Genomic DNA, 24,673 nt, shown 5'->3' with positions numbered 1-24,673 from the left:
AAAACAATTTTCTTGCTTTGGATACATAATGCAATACCATTCAATTGTGAGGTCACGTCCAAAAACTATACCTAAGAAATGGCTGCAAGAATCTGTTCTTTCAAATCACATTCTGGGAATCCTGTGGACAATGTTAGCTAATCTCAAACTCACAGTGTGCAGAACAACCCAGAAAGCTCTCTTAGTTTCTTAGACTAGCTCAGGACTCATGGACCTGCATGATCCTGTTTCATATAGTTGCCTTGGCATCAAAGTAGGGAGCCAAAATAAAATATTTGAAACATTTACTGAGTCTTGCTTTGTCTAAGTGAAACTCTTACCCTTTTGGTGGTTTAAAAAAAGGGTTACCTGCTTGCAGAGGAAAGTAAGATCTACTATTGCCTAATGCGTCCCAGAAAGGAGGTTGTTGCTTTGTTAGAAATCTAAGATGAACCAGCACTTCTCCAAAGTTCCCTTCTGCCAGTAGTGTCCCCATTAAACAAACTCTACATATAAAGAGATCAAGAATGCTGGTGAAAAAAAAAAAAAAAAGAACCGCACGGAGAAGCCTGGGAAAATGGCAACACAAGAGAATTTTGAACATATTCTGATATGCTCTCTCTCTCTCTCTCTCTCTCTCTCTCTCACACACACACACACACACACACACACACACACACACACAATGGAGGAATCTAAATGACTGAAAGACATTTAAGAAAGTACTCAACATCCTTAGCCATCAGGAAAATGCAAATCAAAACAACTCTGAGATACTACTCCTGTCAGAATGGCTAAAATCAGAAACACCAATGACAGTTTATGCTAGAGAGGATGTAGAGAGAGGAGAACACTCCTCCATTGCTGGTGGGAGTGCAAACTTGTACAGCCATTTTGGAGATTAGTATGGCAGTTCCTTAGGAAAAAGGAATCAGTCTATTACAGGACCCAGAAATTCCACTCTTAGGCATATACCCAACAAAGACATCTGTTCAACTATGTTCACAGCAGCATTATTTGTAATAGCAAGAACCTGGAAACAACCTAAATGCCCTACAACTGAAGAATGAATAAAGAAGATGTAATACATTTACACAATGGAGTATTACTCAGTGGGAAAAAAAAAAACAATGGAATGTTAGAATTCACAGGCAAATGGATGGAAGTTGAAGAAACCATCCTGAGTGAGGTAACCCAGTCACACACACACAAAAAAAAAGGAACATGGTATGTGTTCACTCATATATGGATTTGAGACATAGATCAAAGGATCACCAGCCTACAATTTACCCCACCAGAGAAGCTAGGATACAAGGAAGACCCTAAGAGAGTCATACAAGGTCCCCCACATAAGGGGAAAGGAACAAGATCTCCTGAGCATATTCGGAATGGGGGAGAAGGGAGGCAGTGAGTGGGAGCGAGTTAGGAGAAAGGCAAGGGAAGAAGAGGGGACAGGAGAACATGAGGGACTAGGAAGATTTAGTCAGGGAAAGAATAGAAGAGAGCAAGAAAAGAGATACCATAATAGGGGGAGCCATTATAGGTTGAAGAGAAAACTGACACTAGAGAAATGTCCAGAAACCTACAAGGATGGCCTCAACTAACAATCTGAGCAATAGTGGAGAAGCTAACTTTCATGCCCTTCCCTGATAATGAGATTGATAACTAATTTATATGCTATCCTAGAGCCCTCATCTACTTAGCTGATAGAAGCAGAAGCAGACACCCACAGCTAAACACTGAGCCAAACTCCTGGAATCCAGTTGCAGAGAGGGAGGAAGTGATGAGCAAATGGGGACAAGGCTAGGCTACAGAAACTCACAGAGACAGCTGACCTGAACAAGGGGGAGCTCATGGACCTCAGACTAATAGCTGGGAAACCAGCATTGGACAGACTCAGATCCCCTGAACATGGGTCTCAGTTAGAAGGCCTGGGCAGTCTAAGGGACCTTTGACAGTGGATGCAGGATATATCCCTGGTGCATGAAAGGAGTTTGAGAGAACATTTCCCATGGAGGGATACTCCCTTAACCTAGAGACAGGAGGGAGTGCCTAGGCCCCACTCCAAATAAATTGACAGATTTTGATAATCCCTCCTGGAAGGTCTCACCCTCCCTGTGGAGTGGGTGGGGAATAGGATGGGAAAGGAGAGACATGGGGGGATAGGAAGGAGAGGGAACTGGGATCAATATGTAAAATAAGAAAAAAAAGAAAGGAAGGAAGAAAGACAGACAGACAGACAGACAGACAGACAGAAAGAAAGAAAGAAAGAAAGAAAGAAAGAAAGAAAGAAAGAGAGGAAGGGAGGGAGGGAGGGAAGGAGAGAGGGAGGAAAGGAGGGAGGGAGGAAAGAAACAGGTTGCACAAATGATGGGGAGCAAGCCTGTATGCAGCACCCCTCTATGGCCTCTGTTCCTACCTCCATGTACCTGCACTGATTCCCTTTGATGATGAACAGCAATATGGACATATTAGCCAATAAACCCTTTCTTCCCCAACTTGCTTTCTGGTCAAGGTGTTTCACTGAAAAAGTAGAAACCCTAACTAAAACATACTGTGAGAGGCAAAGTTATGCTTTCAGATTTTAATTACTGTGCCTAAGAGATCCATGAGACAAAAATGCCTCTAGCCTGTAAGTCCCCTGCCAAAGGACAGATACTTCTTGAAATGCGGGAGGCATTGTTTACAGGAGACAAGCCATGTGTTTTCACTCCCCTAAACAAGTTTGTTTGACTCAAAAGCACAAGACGTGCTTGATCACATGTAGGTCAGAGATACTTGGGCAAGAAATTACATCCAATTACATCCGGATGTATGCTTGCCCCAGATTGGCTGTGGTTGGGAGGTAAGCAGGCAGGGAGTATATCACAATATATGCTTGCACCTGATTGGCTCTGATGGGAAATACGACGGCCTTATGGAGTAGCTTCTGCAAAATGTGACCTGTTGCCATTTTCTGGGAAGTCACAGTTATGGATCTGGCCAGAGTCCATCATCCAGGCCAGCATTTAATTAAAGATTACTTCAAACTTTACTCAAAGTGGCAGAGGTTTTATTCTTGCCCAGTGGGATTTACAACACATACGCTTTAAACTGATTAAATTTCCATTCGGGGAATATCATTCCATTCTGATAGGGTTAAAATTGAAGACAAAAAGTAGGGGTAAATGTTAGGCAACCAAAGCTAAGAGAAAATGCATCTGTGTCTCTCTCCATGGTTGCTGGGTAGTGACTTCTTGAACAAGGACCGCAACACTTAAGGACATTCATTCTTGCTGAGAAAATATAGTTATTTCCATGTTGCTAAACAACAGGAACTTCTGTTGCTGACTTATAAGCACCTAAAATACTGAATCATTTTTTTCAGAAAGTCATCATGATAAGAGGGGCTTTGAAAATCTAAATTAAAACTGATATAGCCACACTCTCACATGAGCATGACCTAAATATAATGAAGTGGTAGTTGCCTTTAACCTTCCTCCCCCCCAAAACTATATTCATGTTTTAAAATACTGTCTTAGTTTATAAGAAAATAGCTGATACGAATTAAAAATGTAATTGGTACCCAGTTTGAAGCCACTGGGGGAAAAAGTACTAATTATTCTTTTGTGAGCTGTTATTAACTAAAGATAGCTTCTTCTAGATTAGGGATGAAGGCATGTGTTTACTTTCCCATCTACAACTGGGAGCCAGTCTGGCTTAGACCTGTGCATGCTGGCACAGTCTCCATGAGTCTCAATGGGTATATAAAGCACACTACAACCAGGCCCCATGCCCAGCAGTAGATGCTCAACACAAAAGGTACTCGATGGTATTTGGGGAGGATTTTGTCTCACAATTCTTTGGGCAATTTTCTGTCCTTACAGATCTTTTACCTATATATTATGGTTCCTGATTTTGTTTTTATGGATTTTCTGCATGTGTGACTGTGTGTGTCTCAGCACTTGCATGTGTTTTTTGTGGGGGAATGGGTTTGTTTGTTAGTTTATTCTATGTTGGTTTGTTTGTTTGTTTGTTAGATGCCTGTGTATAGTCAAGAGGAAGAAAGGAAGGAAGGAAGGAAGGAAGGAAGGAAGGAAGGAAGGAAGGAAGGAGGAAGGAAGGAAGGACAGATGTTGATTTGGGTGGATAGGGAAATGAGGAAGATCTGGTAACTACTGAGGGAGGTGAAACCACAACTAAATTCACTGTATGGAAAAAAAAATCTATTTTCAATAACTAAAGAACTTAAAATGTGAAGAATTCAAACCAATAATAGAGAAAAAGAAGGCAGGTTTTAAACAATGAGAGGGGGTGCCAGCTACAGCAGCAAACCTGGAGGCGGTACAGAAAATGACAAAACAGCATTTGGTACTTTGAGGAGGAAAAGAATCTGCCGTCCACCTTGGACAGGTAAGACACAGTTCTATAACCCTTTCTACAATGCAAGATAATATGAAGAGATTTCTACCTGTGGCTTAAGAATGAAAACACCAATAAGTTAAAACTGGGATTTTTCTTAAATGTCTATCATGTGACAGTTTCCTCATTCAAAGTTAAAAGGAATAACTACTTTGTTACTGTACATCAATCTCCATTAAAATGTGTTCACAGTCTTGGCTACATGTGACTATTATAAAGCAAAATACCACTTCTCTAAGAAAACTTCTAATTTAATGAAAGAATAATATAAATAATGTACCTTTGTGTAAGAGAATGGTGAGTTTAATAAAACCATTCTGATAAAAATTGCTAGAATTTCAATAGACAACTGCTAAAAAGTACATTTAAAAGTTTATAGACTTTAAATACAAGAGAAATATCTAAATTTAAAAACTAACAGGAAGTTTCCTCTTATCCACACAGCATAAATTTTTAAGAGGATTTTTTTATAAAAAGGCAATGTGATGGTAGAAAATTATTACTTATGTCATGCGGTTCAAAATCTCCCTTCCAGCATTAAGGTCTCTAAGAGCAATCTTTTAAAATCCTAGGAAGGATGCGTCTCCATCAATATAATCCCATTAAGCATTCCAAGAAGACTCTGCTGTGATCTAGCATAAACAGGGTCTAAATCTGTACATGAATGAAAATAGTACTTAAAACAGGACAAGGAAAATTCATGTGCATGCATATATACATGTACAAATTATAAAACCAATAAGCATTTTTAACATAAAATATAAACATAAGCATATATCCACCCATCTCCTGATGAAACATAAAGTCACGTCTTTGAGTTTGGATCCTCTGTAAAGATTTTGAGCCACCCTGACTTACAGAAACAGTAAATATAACGGAACGTCCACGGCTTCCAGTTTCATTTCAATTAAAATGGAATGAAAGGTATAAGATGCATGTAAAATAAATAGCACTTAAAATTCATTTAGATGTAAAATTCATTTAAACCTTTTTCTCATCTCACTTGCACATAATTTATTTCTTCCAAGTTATCCTTGTTCAGACTTTGCTAATACTAGATAAGTTTATTTGCTGTCATAGTCATAGTTCATCATCTCATATAATATCATGTCAAAGAATTATAATGAGAATAATTATTATTCATGGGTTAGTGGACAGGAAGAAGTGTTTGCTTTCACAACATGCACAAAATGTAAGACGGAGAAGCAGGCTGCATGCTTGTGAAGGGAGGGAAGAATCCTCAGTGTCCTGTGGGAATCACTCAACACTACTTACAGTTCTGTCTATGAAGCAAGATGCTAATTCACTAAATCTAATAAACCGGCAAGTGGCTAAAGAACCAACATCAATTGGAAACTGAGAGAAACACTGCAAACTTTCTACAAAATGTCTTTCTGCTGATTGCTTAGTTTAGAGTCACACACATTACAGAGGCCTTTTCTCAGCAGGACACTGTTTCCGCAAGCAGCACTCTAAGGCTTTCCTGACCCAGCTTGCAATTTGCCACCCCACTGCAGCTCCCAGAATAGTCCTAAAACCTTGCTTTACAGAAACATCAAAACTGCAGTAGGCAAACTAAAGGTAAGCCATGTAACAATGCACAGAAAACTCAAGGTGAGTTGAAGCTGTCTGCCAGGCAGTGGGTTCCTCTAAGGCTGCATACTCATATCTTGCAATTGTGACACTTGAAGTTGAGTCCTATGTGTACTAGGCAGGTACCCAACCACTGAGCCCTTTACTTATTTATTTGGCCATTCATTCGTTTTATTTGGATTGTTGAATCTCTGATACCTGCTCCAGCACTCCAGGCCCCCAGGATTCTAGGCTATACAATCCTAACTGGTCTATACTTTCTTATATCTTATTTGTTTTTTTCAGTTTGGTATTCTTTTGTATAGACATTTATAATTAAAATATTAATTTCAAAAATTATTACAACTAAATAGCTAACCACTTAGATTAAAAAAAATAAACTGGCATTTTGTCAACTTAATATAGCAGTGTAGTTATATATTATTTATGATTTATTAAAGCTTTCCTGAGGATTCAGAAAACAAACTCACCCCCAAACAACAGAAGCTAGGCACATACCTTTAATCCCAGCAGCCATGCTGAGACTAGAAATGTCCCAGCCCTGTTAGAGGTAAGAGCTCTCTGGGTGCATGGCTGCTTTGCTTTCCTGACCTTCAGCTAGAACTCCAATTTCTGTGTTTGGGTCTTTTATTTATCATATTACATAATCATTAATTTATGACTTAGCAGATATACAATATTTTTCTGCTGAATTTTAAAGCCTGACTCTACATTACCTATGAAATTTCAGAATAAAATCAGACTAAAACATTCTTTAACTACTACAATGAAAACATGAGGAAAATTACGTTGGTTTGTTTTTTTTTTTGTTGTTGTTGTTGTTTTTTATTTTTAAATCCCTGAAAATAGCTAAAGAAGTAATATCTTCAAGTCAAATTCTTTCTGCATGACAAAGTATACCTCAGAGAAATTTAAACCGATCAGTATGTGGTTAGAGGCTAATTCCACAAAACCAGAGTGTTGGCTGCTGACTCAATTTATCAACTAGTTAAGTATGAAGTCATACATAAATGAATTCCTTTAAAAAAAATTAACTTCATTAGCAAAGCCATCAAGAACTTTTTTTTTTTTTTTTTTTGGTTTTCAAATATAAAATGGAGTTTTGTGAGCTGATTAATATCTATTATTTTCCTTTCATGTTAGTACAAATCTAGACACTGCAACTTCCTGTTCCACTAGTCTGGGGGGTGGAAAAAAAAAAGGTAAGATTTATTAAAAAAGCAAAGCTGGACAGAATCTGATCTGTTGCACAGGGGTGTGATTAGCTAAAGTTTGAAGGCTGTATTTTGAGCCACACTATCACACTATCATCAATACAAAAGCTCTGCTTTAGACTAGTGCTCACTTGCTACCCACCCACATACTCAACTGGAGTAAATACTCCTCTCAGTGCACGGCTGGCTTGTGAATTTGCCTCTGCTCTGAAAGAATCTGTCTCTCCTCTGAATGAATCTGTCTCTCCTCTGAATGTAGGAGAGTTTCCCTGCAGCCAAGCCAACCCTGGCTGAACTACATCCCCACTAAAGCATGCAGCTGCTGTCTGCTTGTCTGTTTGTCTGTTTGTTTCATTTTGTTCTTTTGAGAGATTCTCACTGAGGAATCCAGATGAGCCACCAACTTTCCATGATCTCTGGGCTATATTCTCAGATGTACACATCAACACCCAGCTTCGAGAATAACAGGTTTGTACCACCATGCCGAGTTTCAGAGTAACAGCTGCCACTTCTAGGCAAAGCTGTTCAGTGACATCTCACACATACGGACCCTGAGATGAGACCCCGTAATGACTGGCACATCCTCCCCCATTGACTAATTGGCTTGATATTTTAATCTCTCTAAAATATTGTTTAATGGTGATGGATTTTAATCCTAATTTCATGTTGCTTTATTACACTACTGTACAGTTAAATAAAACAAGGCACCTTGACTAAATCTGCTGATGTTCATCAACTTAACCATCAAAATAAATTCTGACTCATCAACAGTAAATGCTATCTCGAGGATAGGGAACACATTAAAATTAGATGATACACTTTCACAAGGAGGGGGGGTGGTAAAAATCAATTCAGTGTACAAGGAGAGAGTTAGAACAACACTCCTTTACAGTAAACTACGACTGTCATGGAGCAGCTTGGCTCAGCCGGTGAAGGTGCCAGCAGCCAAGCCTGAAAACCCAAGTTAGGTTCCTGGAACTCACATGATAGAGGAGAACACGGATTCCTGCAACTTGTCCTCTGACATCCACATCCACAACACAGTGTGTGACATAAGCACACACAGGCATACATGCACATGCAAACAAACATGTACACACACACAGAAACATAAACTGGTTTTGGTTTATTTTTGTTGTTGTTGTTTTTATTTGTTTTGGTTTGTTCAAAACAGGGTTTCTCTGTGACTTTGGAGCCTGTCCTGGAACTGGCTGGCCTTGAACTCAGAGAGATCCACCTGCCTCTGCCTCCCGAGTGCTGGGATTAAAGGCATGAGCCACCACCTCCCAACTTAAACTGTATTTTTTAAAATATGGACCATATAATTTCAATTTCAATTTTCAAAACTCTTTAAATCACTGTACTTTTAATAGGTAGGTATTAAACTTAAACTTCAAATCTAATTATTCTAACTACCACTGATAGTTTAATCAACAATCATAATAATTGTAGCTTGAGAATGTACATTTCATAGTTTCTTACATATATTTTGAAATTTATTAAGAACTATTCTATTCATAAATATGGCAAAGAATAAAATACTAGTGTCATTTTAGTTGGTACTCTTATATTACTTTTGGGAGTGGGAGTGTTATATAAATATTTAACTTGAGGGCCAGTAACATGGTACAGTAGGTAAGGGAGCTTGCCAGCAAGCATTTGGACTCAAGTTTAATTCCCAGGATCCATATGGTAGAAAGAGAGTATCAACTCCTAAAAGATACCCTCTAACCTTCAGAAACGTGCTATGGAACACAAATACCAACACACATATAAAATAAATAAATGGGGGGAGGGGAAGCATTTAACTTGAATATTCTCAATCAATAGAGCTCTCAATGAATATTCATAGTATAATAGAAGGAAATAAAAAGAAGCAATAAAATTAAGTGCTGGGGGAAGTATACATTAAATGTTAATAAGAGATCTTGTAAGGAGTACGGTTTTTCCGCCAGCCACCGCTGGTCTTGTCCTGCTGCTGTGCCAGCCCCAATTAACACACAGAGATTCTGTATTTGATATAATGCTGTTGGCCAGTTACTTGTTTCTTATTGGCTAGCTCAGTCTTAAGTAGTAACCCATTTCTATGTATTTCCACGTGGTCTTACCAGGGAGAGGCGGCTGGCGGTTCTGCTTTCTCCAGACTCTCCATCTTGACTCCTCCTTACTACTTCCTCTTTCCTCCTTGTCCCCTAGTCCCACCTGTCTTGCTTTCCTATTAGACAACAGTGCTTTATTCATTAACCAGTATGAGAAACATATAGAATGACATCTCCCATCAAGATCTAGTACTTAATATGGCTATTGAGAATTTGAAATGAGGTTAATTAATGCTACTGAGGAACTAAATTTGATGTTAATTTCATTTTCATTTAATTTAAAATTTCTATTCAAGTCAATCACTAAGAAAATTTTAACTGAGATGAAAAAACTTCTGCTAAATTCTTTTTTTTTTTTTTTTTTTTTTTTTTTTGTCAAGACAAGGTCTCAATCTATAGCTGTCATCTGGAACTCACTATGTAACCCATAACTGACCTCAAACTCATAATGAACTATCTCTGCCTCCTAAATGCTGGAGTTAAAGGCATGCTGGTGGAAGTGAGTAATGAAGTCTTGAGCTAGTGAAGTCCTGATATTTGAAATGAGCCCATCACATCGAGAATCAAAGCCCGAGACCCATGTGAAAGTGGCCAGGCCTTTTCCATACTGGTGAGGACTTCCTCATGTCTGAGTGTGCATGTGGAAATGAATACCAGTATGGGACTTACAACAACAGACCAATGTGTGAGAAGCCTAGCAACTGCAGCTTCATCCTCCTGTATGACTGCAGCCTGAGACTGCTCCCCCACAGACACCAATGGAGCAAACTAACCAACCCCTGCCCTTGTGTTGTACAGAACAAGCATGCTGAATTTTCAAGTTGCTGCTCTAGGTGACACCTCTCCGTCAGAGTGTGCATAACCCACCTTACCCCAGCTTTTCTGTATAAGTATCTGCGTGTCTATCCTTTCCTCATCCCCTCATCATGCCAGTCAGGTTTCCAGACCCAATCCTCATAGGTCCAGATAGCCTGCGTGACCACCTTTGACTTGGTTGAATTTTTGAGGCACAACTCACATGCAGAAAAATCTACTTTTGACATATAGTTCCATACAGTTTGATTAAGGCATACAGTCACGTAACCACCTGTGGTAGTCTGAATGTAATTGGTCCCCATAAAGTCATAGAGAATGGCACTATTGGGAAGTTGGCCTTATTGAAGAATGTTCTAGACTTGAAGGATGTGTGTCACTGTGGGGCAGAATCTGAGGTGTCTCTTGCTTAAGCTTCACTCAGTATCAGTCTACTTCCTGTTGCCTTCTGAATCAAGATATAGCCAGCACTATGTCTGCCTGCACACTGCCATGTTCCCAGACAATGAACTAAAACCTCTGAACTGTATGTGACCCTCCAAGATTAAATTTTTCCTTTATAAAAGTTGGCCCTGGTAGTGGGACCAGGATCTATCCCTGGCACATGAGCTGGCTTTTCAGAACCTATTCCATATGGTGGGACACCTTGCTCCTTGCTCAGCCTTGATAAGGAGCAGGGCAGGGGGTCCTGCCTCAGCTTAATGTACTAGGCCTTGTTGACTCCCTATGAGAGGATTTACCCTTTTTGAGGAAAGGATGGAGGGCTGGTTGGGGAGGAGGGAGGAACCAGAGAAAGACAGGGAGGGGGAACTATGGTTGGCATGTAAAATGCATAAAAATTTTTAAAGATTGTTTTATTTTTTTTTAAGTTGCCATGGTCATGGTGTCTCTTCACAGCAATAGAAACCCTAAATAAGCCACAGCCTATGGTAGTTTGAGTGAGAAACAGGCTCATGCATTTGAACAGTTGGGTAGCCAATTAGTTGTGCTGTTTGAGGAAGTTATAGAACATTAAGGATGATGGAAGTACATCTCTGGGGCAGGTTTTGGAGGTTCCTAACCACTTCTAATTCACTCTCTCTCTCTCTCTCTCTGCTTTCTGCCTGTGGTTGAAGATGCAATCTCTCAACCTCCTACTCTAAACAGCTGCTGCCATGCCTCCCCTATAAATCTGGAATCTCCATATGGAACTGTAAGCAAAATAAAATCTTCATTTGGCAAGTCATTTTTTATCATGGTGGTTTGCCATAGCAATGAAAAGTAACTCATATCCTAGCATAGTAACTATAGCTTAAAATACTTTCATCATTCCAGACAGTACCATCCTGCCCTCATCCACTGACAAGAATAACAATAATCTGTTTTCTATCCCTATACATTTGGCATGTCTAGAAAAATGTTTCAGTCTAACAACATCAAACCTTAAATGTCATATCCCTCTGTTATACTAAAGATTATGACAACTTTCATATTTCTTTTGCTGATATCAAAGACTATTTGACAATGTCTGTTTTATCCAGTTATTTCACCATCAAAACATAGTTTTCTTCCTTATTGTATTATAGATTTGCTCATCCTCCAAGAATAAAGCATAACACCCTGTTTTCCAGTTTTTCTCTAGGTCCTTCCAACCTCTAGACTACAAGTAAAGAAGCCTAATGTCTTAACATAAAATGTTTTTGCAATCTTACCTCTGTGTATGTGCAAATGCCAAAAAAAAAAAAAGGAAGATGAAGACAACAAAGGGAAACAACATTTGAGTGATCGGTGCCCCTATCTAGTAAACTGGATGTCCTCTTTTACTGAAGACTCAACAGCAGTACAAGGCTGCAAGCAACTAAGAAATGTGATCCAGGTAGTCACCTGCGACTATCTATGGCAAGGTTTTAAACAATGCTGCTCCTCCTTTTGGTCAGAGCATGCCAGCAATGCTGGGTAAATTTCTAGCACTCTTTCTAACACAATTTCCCCACATCCTGCTATTCCTTGTGCCTGGTATTCTAGAAAGCGAAGATTCATGAATACATGTATCACATGATAGCAGGAGCAACCAGACCACATGAAGTAAAATATTTAGTGAATGCTATGACACTAGCTGACAAGTCAGATAACTGTTGGAATCATTAATATTAATATAATTAAACATGGAAATTAAGCCTGCATGACAGAAAAATAAAATATTAATATCCCCAATGCTTTCAAAATACTCACTGAAGTCTCCAGTAAGAAAAACTCCTTCTGCTCCTGGGGCCCACTCTTTGCAGTATATGCTACCGTCGGCACATCTGTGGATGCCAAATGACTCATAGCCTCTGGAAAACTTATCGATACCACCTTCATTCTCTCCAATGTCACTCAAAATCTGGGTAAACTTCTTATACCTTTGTAAAAGTATAACAAAAAAAGAAGTTAGAAAATTTGACTTCCCAAAAGAAAAAAGAAAGTTAACATAGTCAAATTGGCAAGAAAATAAAATCACAGCAAAGTTTCACCAAAGTTTCCTGCAAAGGGCAGAGGCTTTGGCAGCCGTCTGGTGTCTTTGTCTTAGCTACTCAACTTTGTCTCTGAAGCAAGAAAGGGGCCACAAGTCATATGTTAATGAGGGGCTTGGTTGTTTCCAATAACTGCATATTTACAAAAACAGGGGTGATGCGTCAGATTTCACCTGTGGGTTGCAGTTTGTCTAGCCTTGCCCTAAATCATCTGATCATGGAAAGAACATTTACCATGTCACATGACAAAAGCCCAGAAGCACAGAGTGAAACTTAAGATTCCCAAGCAGAGAGATGCATGGCAAGCATATTCTGCTCCTGGCCCTCCTCCAGTTCCCCAGGATTCCAGGATCATTACTGGTACAGTTAAAAATAAATAAAGAAATACAACAACCAAAACCCTACTTATTTTATTAACCAATCCCTATGTCTGAAGCAAGCTTGGAGAAACAGACCAGTACAACTAAAGAATTAAACCGTGAAGCAGTTTATCAAGTCTTAGTCGGGTTTAGTGGAGCAGTTTATCGAGTCTTAGTCAGGGTTACTGCTGTTGTGATGAAACAGCATGAACAAAACATCTTGGGGCAGAAAGGGTTTACTTGGCTTCCAAATCACTTTTCATCATTGGGAGGAGTCAGGCAGGGACTCAACCAGGGCAGGAACCTGGGGGCAGGTGGTGATACAGAGGCCATGAAGGAATGCTGCTTACTGGCTTGCTTTATGTAGCTTGTCCAAGACCCAAAACCATAAGTCCAGGGAGGCCACAACTACAATGGGTTAAGTACTTCCCACATTAATCACTAATTAAGGAAATGTCCCACAGGCTTGCCTACAGCCCGTCTTATAAAGGAATTTGCTGAAAGGGGGCTCCTCACTCTCTGATGACTCCAGTTTGTGTCTAGCCAGCACATAGATCTTTCACATAAAAAGTAAGAATGCCAGAACTGCAAGATGCATCTCCTGTAAAACTAGCACGGAAAAAGAAAATGAAGTTCCCAGCGAGATGGTATGAATCTAGATGGAAATACACAGGGAATATATAAAATCTGGGAAGCTAGCTAATAAAAAAATGAACTTAGTTAAACAGACATGAACATATATATATATATATATATATATATACACACACACACACACACACACACACACACACACACACACACACATATCATGCTATACATCAGTAAGTTACCTTAAAAATGAGCTCAACAAATGTAAGCTAAGGTACTATATAACAAATAACAGAGTGAGAATTTAAATGGAACTGAAGACCTAAAGAAAGACACAGAGACAGATAGATAGCTCAATGAATAATGGTGTTTGCTATACAACCAACTGACCTGAGCTTGGTCCCTGGAGCCTACATGATAAAAGGAAAGAATCAACTCCTCTGAAATGTTTTAAGTCCTGTACACACACACACACACACATACACACACACACACACACACAGTGTAAAAAGGATAAGAAAAAGATGAAAACAAGATGTCATTAAAAAAATAACTGATGAGTTAGAATAAATTTACAAATAATTACATAATTCACATTTAGTAATTAAAGGTACAAAATGGACAAAATATTGAATACACTAAAAAATAAGCATCCAAAATAGCGAGAAAATAAGCCAGAAAGGGAAAGGTGGTGACTCTGAGAAACAGCAGGATAAAATACATTAAATCCATATGTGAAAAAAACAGCATTGCATATGTTATACTTTGAATATGTAATGTTCGCCATGGCTCATCTGCTTAGATCGTGGTCCTCAACTGGTGTTGCCATTGTGAGAACTTTTAGGAGGTGGATGTGGCTACAGGAAGGGAATCACTGTGACGGTGGCTGGGGAGGGTCCTTTGGAACCACGCCTTGTACCAGGCCTATTACCGCCTTGGTTTCCTGACAACCATGATATTCTCTGCCTTATATTGGGCTCGAAACAGGAGCCAGGCACAAGGCTATTGCAATTTGCTCCTGGTGACCCATCACAACCATAAGTTAAGATCCAAGTGCTGAAGATTCTAATTACAAGAAATGTAGAAATCAAGTGGGAATGGAGCTAGAAGCATCCTCTCTGCTGGCCACGTTTTATGATACTGCAGATGCTTATCAGACCAATGGTGAGAAAAGCCCTCAGCAGTCATACTCACCTGTAGGCCCTGCATGCTAATGACCAAGCTACTAGGCAGGAGGAGTGCTCTGGTGTAAAAGTGGAAACAAACTGTTTTCTCAATGGATGTGGGGCCTGCTCTGCAGGCAGGACCTCACAGCTGGTGCTGTGAGTTAGAAGTTACTGAAGTCCGTTTGTCTAAGTAACTTATGTTTATGCCCAGGGGTTGGTGCTGCACTGGGCTTAGGTTCGAGAAGCTTCTTCCATGTATCACAGTGGGCAGTAATTACTTCAGGTCAAAAATGCTGAGAAAAAGTGGTTGCTGAATGTCGGCCCTAAATTGGACATCACCACCTCTTTTTGCCTCACATCCCCCTCTCACCACCTGCCAAGGCTCAGGGAACATCAAAGAGAGGGAGTGGAGAGAACTTAAAAGCAAGAGAAAGGGATAGAGTTTTGTGCAATACTATACTCACAGCTTGGTAGGGCTTTTAGAGTCAGGACCTCAAAGCAGCTGTGATTATGTGCACAGGACTGGCTCATGATTGAACCTATCAACGTATGGAAGGGGGAGGGCTTTATGGGAGGCTGAAGATTGGTAAACAATTCAATATTGCTTAGAGAAGAGGTGCATAGAAGATCTCACTCCTTTCTTGGTATCTACAAGCATCCCATGAAACACAGGCTACTGGTTGCAGGGGCAAGTTGCGCAGGCTCCTGTAAGTAGCCCTTCATCTGCAGTACTAGAAGAAGCTAGGCCTCACTAAAATCACTAGGGAAGGTAAGGAAAAGAGAGAGGTGGCAGAAAAGTGAGGGGCTGTGCACTGTGACTAAACCACAGAGAAACGCTGGAACAAAAACCGCCTTTACAAAATAGGGCCCTGACTAAGTAAGAACAGATGGTGGAAGGGGGTGGAGCTCTGTAGGACAAAATCACTCACCACTGGAGAATTTCATTATAGTTTTTATGCTTTCTAATTTCGTGAGTAGGCTTAGATGAACGTTTGAAAACTAACATACAGTTAGGTAAAGAAAGGTATATATGAATCTTAACAATGTATTTTTTTATTTTAATTTCAGTCTTTCAAATAAGTAAAATGAGTTAACATTAAATCTATCATTTCACTCATGTTTTATAGACTTTTTTTCTGCATCCTCCTACAAACCGACAAGCATATAATACTAACAAGAATGCTATCCTTTTGAAGCATTAATGATTTTGAAGAGAGGGAAACTAGCTTTGTGTGTGTGTGTGTGTGTGTGTGTGTGTGTGTGTGTGTGTGTTTCCCATGTGCAAGGATTTTCTCTGTCTGGTCTTCCTTACTTTGCTCTCTCTCTCTCTCTCTCTCTTTTGTGTGTGTGTATTTTTTTTTTTTTTAATAAAATGTGAGTAGTACTTTGAAATTAGTTTTCGGCTACTCTTATGATTTTTATATAAATCTGCTAGATATTCTTATATAATATTCATAGGAATTTCACTAGGTATGCAAAGCTGTTTGTAAAATGTATGGAAGTGAAACTGTGTGAAATAGAGCTTTGGAACAGACCTGGGTCACAGGCTGAGGTCAGATATAGAAAGAATGAATGCTAAGCCAGCATTGCAAGTGAGCATGGGGAAACGCATATCTAGTAACACACCGAAACTATAAGCCTGTCATTAAAACGTCATCCTTAACACCACAATCTATAAGGTCAAAATTATAAGCATTAAAAATAAATGAGTCATAGAAAATGAAAATAAATAAAGCCAAGAAGGTCCATATCTCAACCTTCTTTCCCAACTAAAAGCCCAGCCAGTATGGACAGGATGCAGTTGGGGTGAGGGAGATTCTCAAAGTTCTTTGTTAGAACAAAGGAATTATCTGTAATCCATTATTAAAATTTCAAAACTTTTTTATTTAAGTAACTCCCTTTTTTTAGATATATATTCTTTAGACACATTCCAGAAGAAGTAAAATCATCTATATACAAAATTATGGCACTGCTTATAGCCAAACTATGAGAAATGACCTATCTATAGTTGACAATGGGAAACTAGTTGAATAGACTTACAAAATACACAAAATACTTAAACAGTAAATGGAAAGAGCCCTGATATGGGTTAAAGTACCCGGGAGTTCCAGATGCACTGCACTCCCTATCCAGAGACTCGGTAAAGTTGTGCAGGTGCAAAACGTATGAGGCACATACTAAAATGAACACATGTGAGAAACACAAGATGATAAAAGCATGCTACTGAGGTTAGCTCTGGAATGTTGGAAACACCAAGAAAAGAGAAGGTGCCCTGAGCTGGACAGCACAGGCCCCAGGGCTGGCCATGGCCTCTAACTCAAGTGCACCTGCAGCTCCGTTGTCTAGCATGCTTTACCCAATCAGGTACTTTACTCAGATTAGGAGGAAAAAAAGAAAAAAAAATCGGAGTTTCTTAGCAATTTAAACAGTGGCAACAGTTTGAAAATAGTTAAAATAATGACCTAGGTTACAAATCTTACAGAATACCAAAAACGTTTAAAATATGAGAAAAGGTTCTTCCTTTTTAAAAATAGCCTCCATATACTATTCAGATGTACTTCTTGAATGTATTTTACTTCATTGGGACCCTTTTTAGAGGCAATTATTTTTTAAGGAAATTATAATCCAGAGCCACTGCCATTAAGTAACAATAAAGTGAATACAATAAAGTGAATAAACAATATGAAACAACTTAATGAAGTCAAAATTGAGGGCAAAAAATACAAATTATCTAATATGAAAGGCATGAATTTCCAGACGTTAAATAGATATAATAATTCTATTGTCAATCTTCACGATGCACTAAAAACACATTCTTAGATTTAAGGGTTTTTTTGTTTTGTTTTGTTTTGTTTTGTTTTTCTTAAATCATTCTTACAAAATTTGCTAAGATCACGTTCCAGTGCTCCATTTGTTAAAGTTTCAATGGAAACAGGTTTATAGCACTCTATTACTTCCACTAAATATCTTGACTTCCCTCAAGGTCAGCCCTGTAGCTTCTAATACAAGAATACACATTCCACTTTGAAATCACTGTGGCTGGAAAAAGAGAAAGTGCCTGGGGGTACAGCAAGCTCATCATGCCTCTGCCCTCTCGGGCTACAGTCATCTCTCTTAATATTTTTTTTCCTATGAATTTATAGGATACTTAAAAAGTAGGTCAAATTTTGGTAACTAAAACTATATTATGATGTTAATATTGGATCAAGCATTTAGAACAGACATGAAAAATTGTTGCAAATACTATCAGATGCAACCTACATTAATTAACCTTCTTTTATAAAAAGGGAAACATAGAGGAGCATAAATAAAAAAGTTAATCAAGGTCAGGAAAATAAAACCAATAAGGATATATTATTATTGGCCTCAAAAGGTATCTTGAGTAAAATCTCAAACTAAAATCACCTGTCTATAAGAAGACAGGGCCTATGTTTTACTCTTACGGTATTCATCTTACAATTAGGAGGAACAGCTTGAGATAACAACAGCTTAAACTATAGAAATAAACAGTCCAAGTTTATGTTTTAGCCTCTGTATGTGACCTTGAATAAGCCACTTAAGACCTTTTCTCTTTCCTCCCTGCTCCTATTCACAGGTCATGGGGATCAATGAAGGCACAGTGGGATCCTTCCCACAGTAGCCAGCAAATAGTAGGTACTGGCTGTAGCTTTTCTCCAAATGGAAATGGCAGGACATCACTATTCTTTTAAATGTAGCAATTTCCTTTTATTTATAACACTTGTTTAAACTTTAATGTGCATGTTAATTACGGAGCATTTGAATTTTCCTCCCAAATTCCAAAGGTCTCTGAGACATGTACCCAGTATTCCGTACTGACTGTAATATACAGGTTTTGGGAAATCTGAGTTAAAAATAAGATGACTGAATTAATTAAATCAATGGGGAGGCTACCTTAAGAAATTGAAAGGAATGAGAGGGAGGAAATGGAATGGTTAAAATATTTGCCATCCCAGAAGAGGACCTATACTTGATCTTATGTGAGCAGTGAAGCTCCTATGTAAGACCAGGATATAAACACCTCAGTTGTGTAGTAGAAATTGGTTCAAATCTTACCTAAAAATGTCTCCGATGTAGAACCCTTTCTCAAGTAATTATGAGTGAGATAAAAATACAAGAAATCCTTGGAAGACATTCCTTCCTAAGTAGCTCAGACTATGAGATTGTTCTGTTTCCTGCTTCTTAGAGGAAATGAACTACCCAGGCAAGAAGCACAAGAAGGTAGAGGTTCCAGAAGGAATTCTAATAGGTAAAGAGAAGAGACTGGAGAGAAGGGGGGGGGGGGGGGGGTCTGGGCTCTTAGAAGACTAAAGAGCACTGAGTCAGTCATTAAGTGTCACACCCCACAAACCATCATAGAGCAGCAGATGAAGAACTGTAAAACATAGATGATGGAGAGTAGCACCCAAAATGCTGTCTTCTGGCTATGACATCACTGTTGCAATTGTGATCACATAGCTGGTTTAGTTATCTGTGCAAGACCTGCACGGATAAAAAAAAAAAAAAAAAAAAAAAAACTGAAACTAGGAAGGAGAATAGTTTGATGGACAGGTTCACCAGAAGTGGAAGGAGAATAACAAAGTGGTGGGGGATAAATATGGTCATAAAATATTATTGACATGTATACATTGTCGAAAATACTTTTAACTAGATTAAAAACAAATAATTCTCTGTAAAGGGAAAAGGTATTTAGCTCACACCTTTGGAGTTTCAAGTCCAAGATTAAACAGCTCTCCTAAATTGTCCTCTGATAAGACTAGCATACTATGGTGGATCACATGAACACACTGTGTGCATCTCAAATTGTGGGAGATAACAATTGTAAGGGCATGTTCATGAGGACCTAAGTGCTCCTCACAAGGCTGCACATTCTATCTGTCCACACCACCTTTAGAAGACACTCAATATCCAAACCTCACCAATGTGCTTTCTTATTGATTAACACCACTCACTCCTTACTTTCAAATGCCACTAATCAAGATAAATGCATGATTTTTTTTTCCACATTCCCTTTCAATTTCTGGAAATTTTCCAATCTTTATATACTTTACAATTCAGTTTAGTCACCTGCTTCTCACACACTTGGTGTGTGTCTCCTTTATGTCCAGCACTGTGAGCAGAGCTAAGACCTAACAAAGCCAATGTCCTTATAGGCAGGCACTGTATGTATGAGAAAGCAGAATAGAAAGGAATGAGTTAGGGAAAGTACTGATAGACGGACGCATGGAGATGGCTCAGTGGGAGCGTGTTTGCTGTGCAAGTTTACCAGCCTGGGTTTGCATCTCCAGAACTAACATAAAGGCTAGACATGTAGCTAGTATGCTTATGTAATCCCAGAACTCCTAAGGAAAAATGCTAAGTGTTGGCAGAATAACCCAAGGCAGCTCCTTTGACAGTTAGCTTTGCATACCTAGGGACAAAACAAGAGATCCTGTCTTGCATGCTAACAAGTGCTCAAGATGAGGAAAGATACCCAATGTTATGCTTTGATCAACATGTGTGCACTGAGGCATGCATGTGTCAAAATAACATGCAGGGACACATGCACATATCCATACACTTCATATACACATATTTGAACAGAAGTTTGTTAAACAAAAAAGAGAACTGGTCAGAATGTAAATTTCACAACAACAGGAGGCACAGGCAGGCAGGTCTTTCAGTTGGAGGCTAGCCTGATCTACAGACCAAGTTCCAGGAAAGCCCAGCCTATGTAGAGAAATCCTGTCTCAAAAGATAAAATAAATAAATAAAAATTTAAATAAGAAGCAAAGAATGCCAAACCACACAAAAAGTTGCAACCACTCTACCAGATTAACTTTGCCATTATAGAATCTAAACATTAATTTAATTACAATGTTATACTCCAAAGTGTAACTTTGAACAGTTCTTATTGAGGGGCAGTGAGGTGGACAGCTCAGTGAATGGAGGTGCTCACTGGATGGCCTGGGCTGAGTCTGATTCCAGTATTCCACAGGGTGGCAGAAGAGAACTGACTTCCACACTTGACCTCTGACATCCACATGCTCTGGGCTGTAGCACTCACTGCACACTCCTGTGGCACGTGGGCTTTTAAGATCTCCTCCTCCACCCCTAGGAACACACACACAAACAAATTAAATAAAAATCCTGAGGCCACAACAAAAGTGTTAACTTCTTGCTCCCTGATATGATGAAACAAATGCTATTTAAATAACAACTGTTTCTTAGCACAGAGTCAGCCCTAATCTTAAAAATGGTCTCTACAATAACAGGGCAAAATGATTCGCATACTAAAATTATTTAACATTTCAGTGAGTAAGGAAGACGACTTCCACTGACAATTGCTGTCCTTTAAAAAGTAGACTTGTTCTTAAAGCCAGTTGTGTCCTGTTAATAAACAAGATCTGCTGTTTGTTAAGCACTCTTTCCTAATTCAGGTACCAGGCCACACATGAGCAAAGGCTAGAGACCACTGCTGAAGCCCTCTCAAATCTAATCTCCCCCCACCCCTTTTAGTGAAATATTAGTAAATTTACAATTACTCAATATGGTCAGGCCACTTGATGATATGGACTTAAAAAGTCATATAGAACTCATTTCTTCTAATTATACAATATTTATTGCTAGAATTCTACTTTTTGACTGGAAATGTTACACATTTGAAGAAACACAGGGAAACACCTACTATATAGCCATTAATGTAAACGCATTTTGACTTCTTAACAGATTAATTAATTAAAATAAATTAACAAAATGTAGCTAGAAATTAATTTTAATCACTGTGCCTTGTCTCATGGTTGTGAGCAAATTAATAATGTATTGCCCTTGCAGTTTACTAAGGTATGATTAATGGTTAATATTAAAATTCTTGGGGTCTTCTGGCAAAGTGAAAACAGGATTGCCTAACTGGGAAAAAAAAAAATACTCTGGCTGCAATAAATCAGAATTACTGAAGGTAAACCCTGTGAGATGGCCCATCTGGTCAGTCCTGGAAGACTCAGGAATTGTCACGAGCAGAAGCTGCCAACCATTTTCCCAGGCCCTCTCTCGAGTCACGCTACTGTTCACGTCTCTGCTACATGCTCCACTGATTACCATGGAAAAGGGCAGAGCTGTAACTGTTCGACTGACCTTTCAGTTTATTTTCTCTTGTGTAATCTGAAACAGGAGCTAACACAGTCTTAGGCTACTGATTTCTACAAAGCATTCTGACTTCATGTTTCAACAGTCTTGGCTCAAACAACAGAGTGCTCTGCTGTGTTCGTGTTTCCTAGCTCTGAAACGACATGGGAACCGCAGCTGTATGCACTAGAGACAGGCGCTCTGGGTCCTCTACTCAGCAGACCCCGGTCTACAATGTCCCTAGTTGGCCATCCAACTTGGAGAGAAATAATTCCAAGGTCCCATAACCTTGCTAAAACCTTAGTTTTATGCTGACTTTAAGTGGACCAATAGACTAGTTAAAAACAATCATGTGTGTTTCTTTTCTGTCTCTTGATAGAAATGCTTCATTACTCAATCACTGACAAAAAACATCCTTCTTAAGTCAAGAAAAACATACCCTAGACCCAACACCAGCCATGTAACCATGAGGAAAATAAACATGGAGATTTGGATTCCTCTTCCTTAAAACTGAAATGTTCCATACAGTTCTACAAACACATAATCCACACTGCAAACTTCTTGAAGGCTTAGTTGTCTTAGATATATAATACATTGACCCAAGCAAGGAAGTAAAGAAAAAAAAAAAAAGTATCCCAACTGAAAATGACTCCAGATACCTGGAATATAACACAAAAACACACAAAACTCAGAATTCCACAAACTGTTCTTCTTAAAATAAAATGCAGCATATCAGGCATCTAGAGAATATAAATAAACAAATAAATAAATATATTCTCTCAACAGAAAAAGTGACACTACAATGGTTCATCGACTGGAACCCTCTGGAGCACTCACTATATTCCAGTCGATTTATTAAGTTTCACAATGAATCAGGAAAGGGAAGGGATTGCTATCATTCACAAAGTACAGATGGGAAAACTAAGGAAGGTAAGCAGTTTCAGCCAAGGTTATGAAGCTAGCAGGTTGTTGGAGCTGGAATTAAATATGGGATGTTGCCTCCAATATATCTGTACTTTATAATATAACATTTTACAATGTATAATTTTCTAACTGACTTAAACTTCTGAAATAAAATATTTATTACTGAATGTTGAAAGAAAAAAATCTGCCAGAAGGATATATATAATCAAAAATAAAATCATCATGAAACACATGTGAAAAACATGAATATATACTATTAACTATGGTTAATAAAACAGTCAGAAAGCATGGATGCCACACTGTGGTGTTACCTTGCTTGTACAAATAATGCCTGTCTGAGGATCAGAGAATGGAGCTTGCCACTAGCTAACCACAGAGGTCTCAAGGTCTGTACAGACTGGAAGTAAGATAGCTGGGTGGAAGCAGGATATAAGCAGGGACAAACAATAACTCACTCTCTTGTCTGCTGAGATATGAAGGAGGTAAAGTGTGGCCATGGTTTGCTCCTTCTCTCTGATCTCTTAGCATTTTTCTCTATTTCTGACTCCTACAAATGTCGCCCAAACATTTAGCAGGAATGTCCTGACAAAAACTTTAAAAAAGGTTCTGAACACAGAGAAACAGAGCTGCAGTGGGGTTCCAGTCTCACAGTCTCAAGCAGGCCATGGTGTAAAGAAATCTGTGGCAATGGGCCTTTGAGCACAGCATGGTGGATTGCAGCCGTGGTACACAGGGGCCTCTTCCCCAAGCATGCTGTATGGCAGATTTAGCTTTTACTCATACAGACAAGCTTCTTGATGTCAGCATAGACCTGAGACCTCCCAGGGATGAAGGTAAATGTACCCCCACCAAGGTGGAAAGCCTAACTGGTTGTATCCAGCAACCAAAACCTCTGCTTTAATTCTAGCCATGCTACTTAGCAGATTAAAGACTCATGCAGAAAAAGATAGATATAGCAGCAACAACTGCTAAAAGACATTTGATTATTTTGTTACTGGATAATCCAACCTATATATTTTAAAAATGCCTTGACTTCAAAATTTAAGTCTAAGAACATGTTACTATGGAAAAGAGGTTCTATCTTTGTTTCCACAGAAGATAAAATCTGTAGATTCCTTCCAGACTAATATGGTTCAATAAAACAAGATCCCCTGAAGCAGTGATCCAACATCCAAAACAGCTAGAACAATACAGCCTTAGACTACTACAGCCAGATTTGGCCAGAGTTCCGGATTTTCTCTGGATCTCCATAGAATTGACAGCACCCCTGCCCCCAACTACAGGAAGCAGTTTAGGGAGAATTATGCCCCCATTCCCAAATATTGTTTATAAATGTTTTGTTTTCATTTAAACAGAGTTAGTTATAAATGGTTAATGATCACAGTCAATCTCTTTCCAAAAAAAAAAAAAAAATGAGTATGATATAGAAATGAATATTTAGCATTGGTATGAATTTTGGTTTATTATTGATATAAGTTTAAGGTCAATTTAGTTATATGTGTATTTCTACTCTTGTTTAGTTATTGTGTTTAGACAGCTCTTTTAAACTATAATGCATAATTTAATACAGATTATAGGTCATCACCTGTAATTGTCAAAACTATAGTTATATTAGTTAAGTTTTCTAGATATATTTCAAATGGATAGGTATTCTTCAAAACCTTTCAAAGATCTATAGAATATGGCATTTAAAATGGCTTACTAGGGTTTTTCATGACAATAAGTCACAACTGCTCCTAGAAACACCAATTACATCAAAGAAAAAGATGGGCATTGAAGAAGCCTATTATGGAGTTTGCCTTCAACAAGGCAAGGATAGCCATTTGGACATGAAACAGAATTTGCCTGGACTGCTTGACAGCCTACTGTCCAAACTGGACAAGCAATTTACAAAGAAATGTGACTGCTGAACTTGCCAAG

General features: G+C 38.7%; 1 protein-coding gene across 1 annotated transcript in view; it reads right to left on the bottom strand.

Annotated features, from left to right (window-relative positions):
- The window catches only part of Gbe1 (1,4-alpha-glucan branching enzyme 1), a 215,415-nt gene that overhangs the window by 158,644 nt on the left and 32,098 nt on the right, over positions 1-24,673 (bottom strand). The window contains exon 2 of the mRNA XM_051191744.1: positions 12,311-12,480. Coding sequence (XP_051047701.1) covers positions 12,311-12,480 — 170 coding nt within the window. The remainder of the gene's footprint in view (positions 1-12,310; positions 12,481-24,673) is intronic.

This window comes from Phodopus roborovskii, unplaced genomic scaffold, assembly GCF_943737965.1.
Source record: "Phodopus roborovskii unplaced genomic scaffold, PHOROB, whole genome shotgun sequence".
Classification (NCBI taxonomy): Eukaryota; Metazoa; Chordata; class Mammalia; order Rodentia; family Cricetidae; genus Phodopus; species Phodopus roborovskii.
This window is presented reverse-complemented; position numbering and strand designations above follow the sequence as displayed.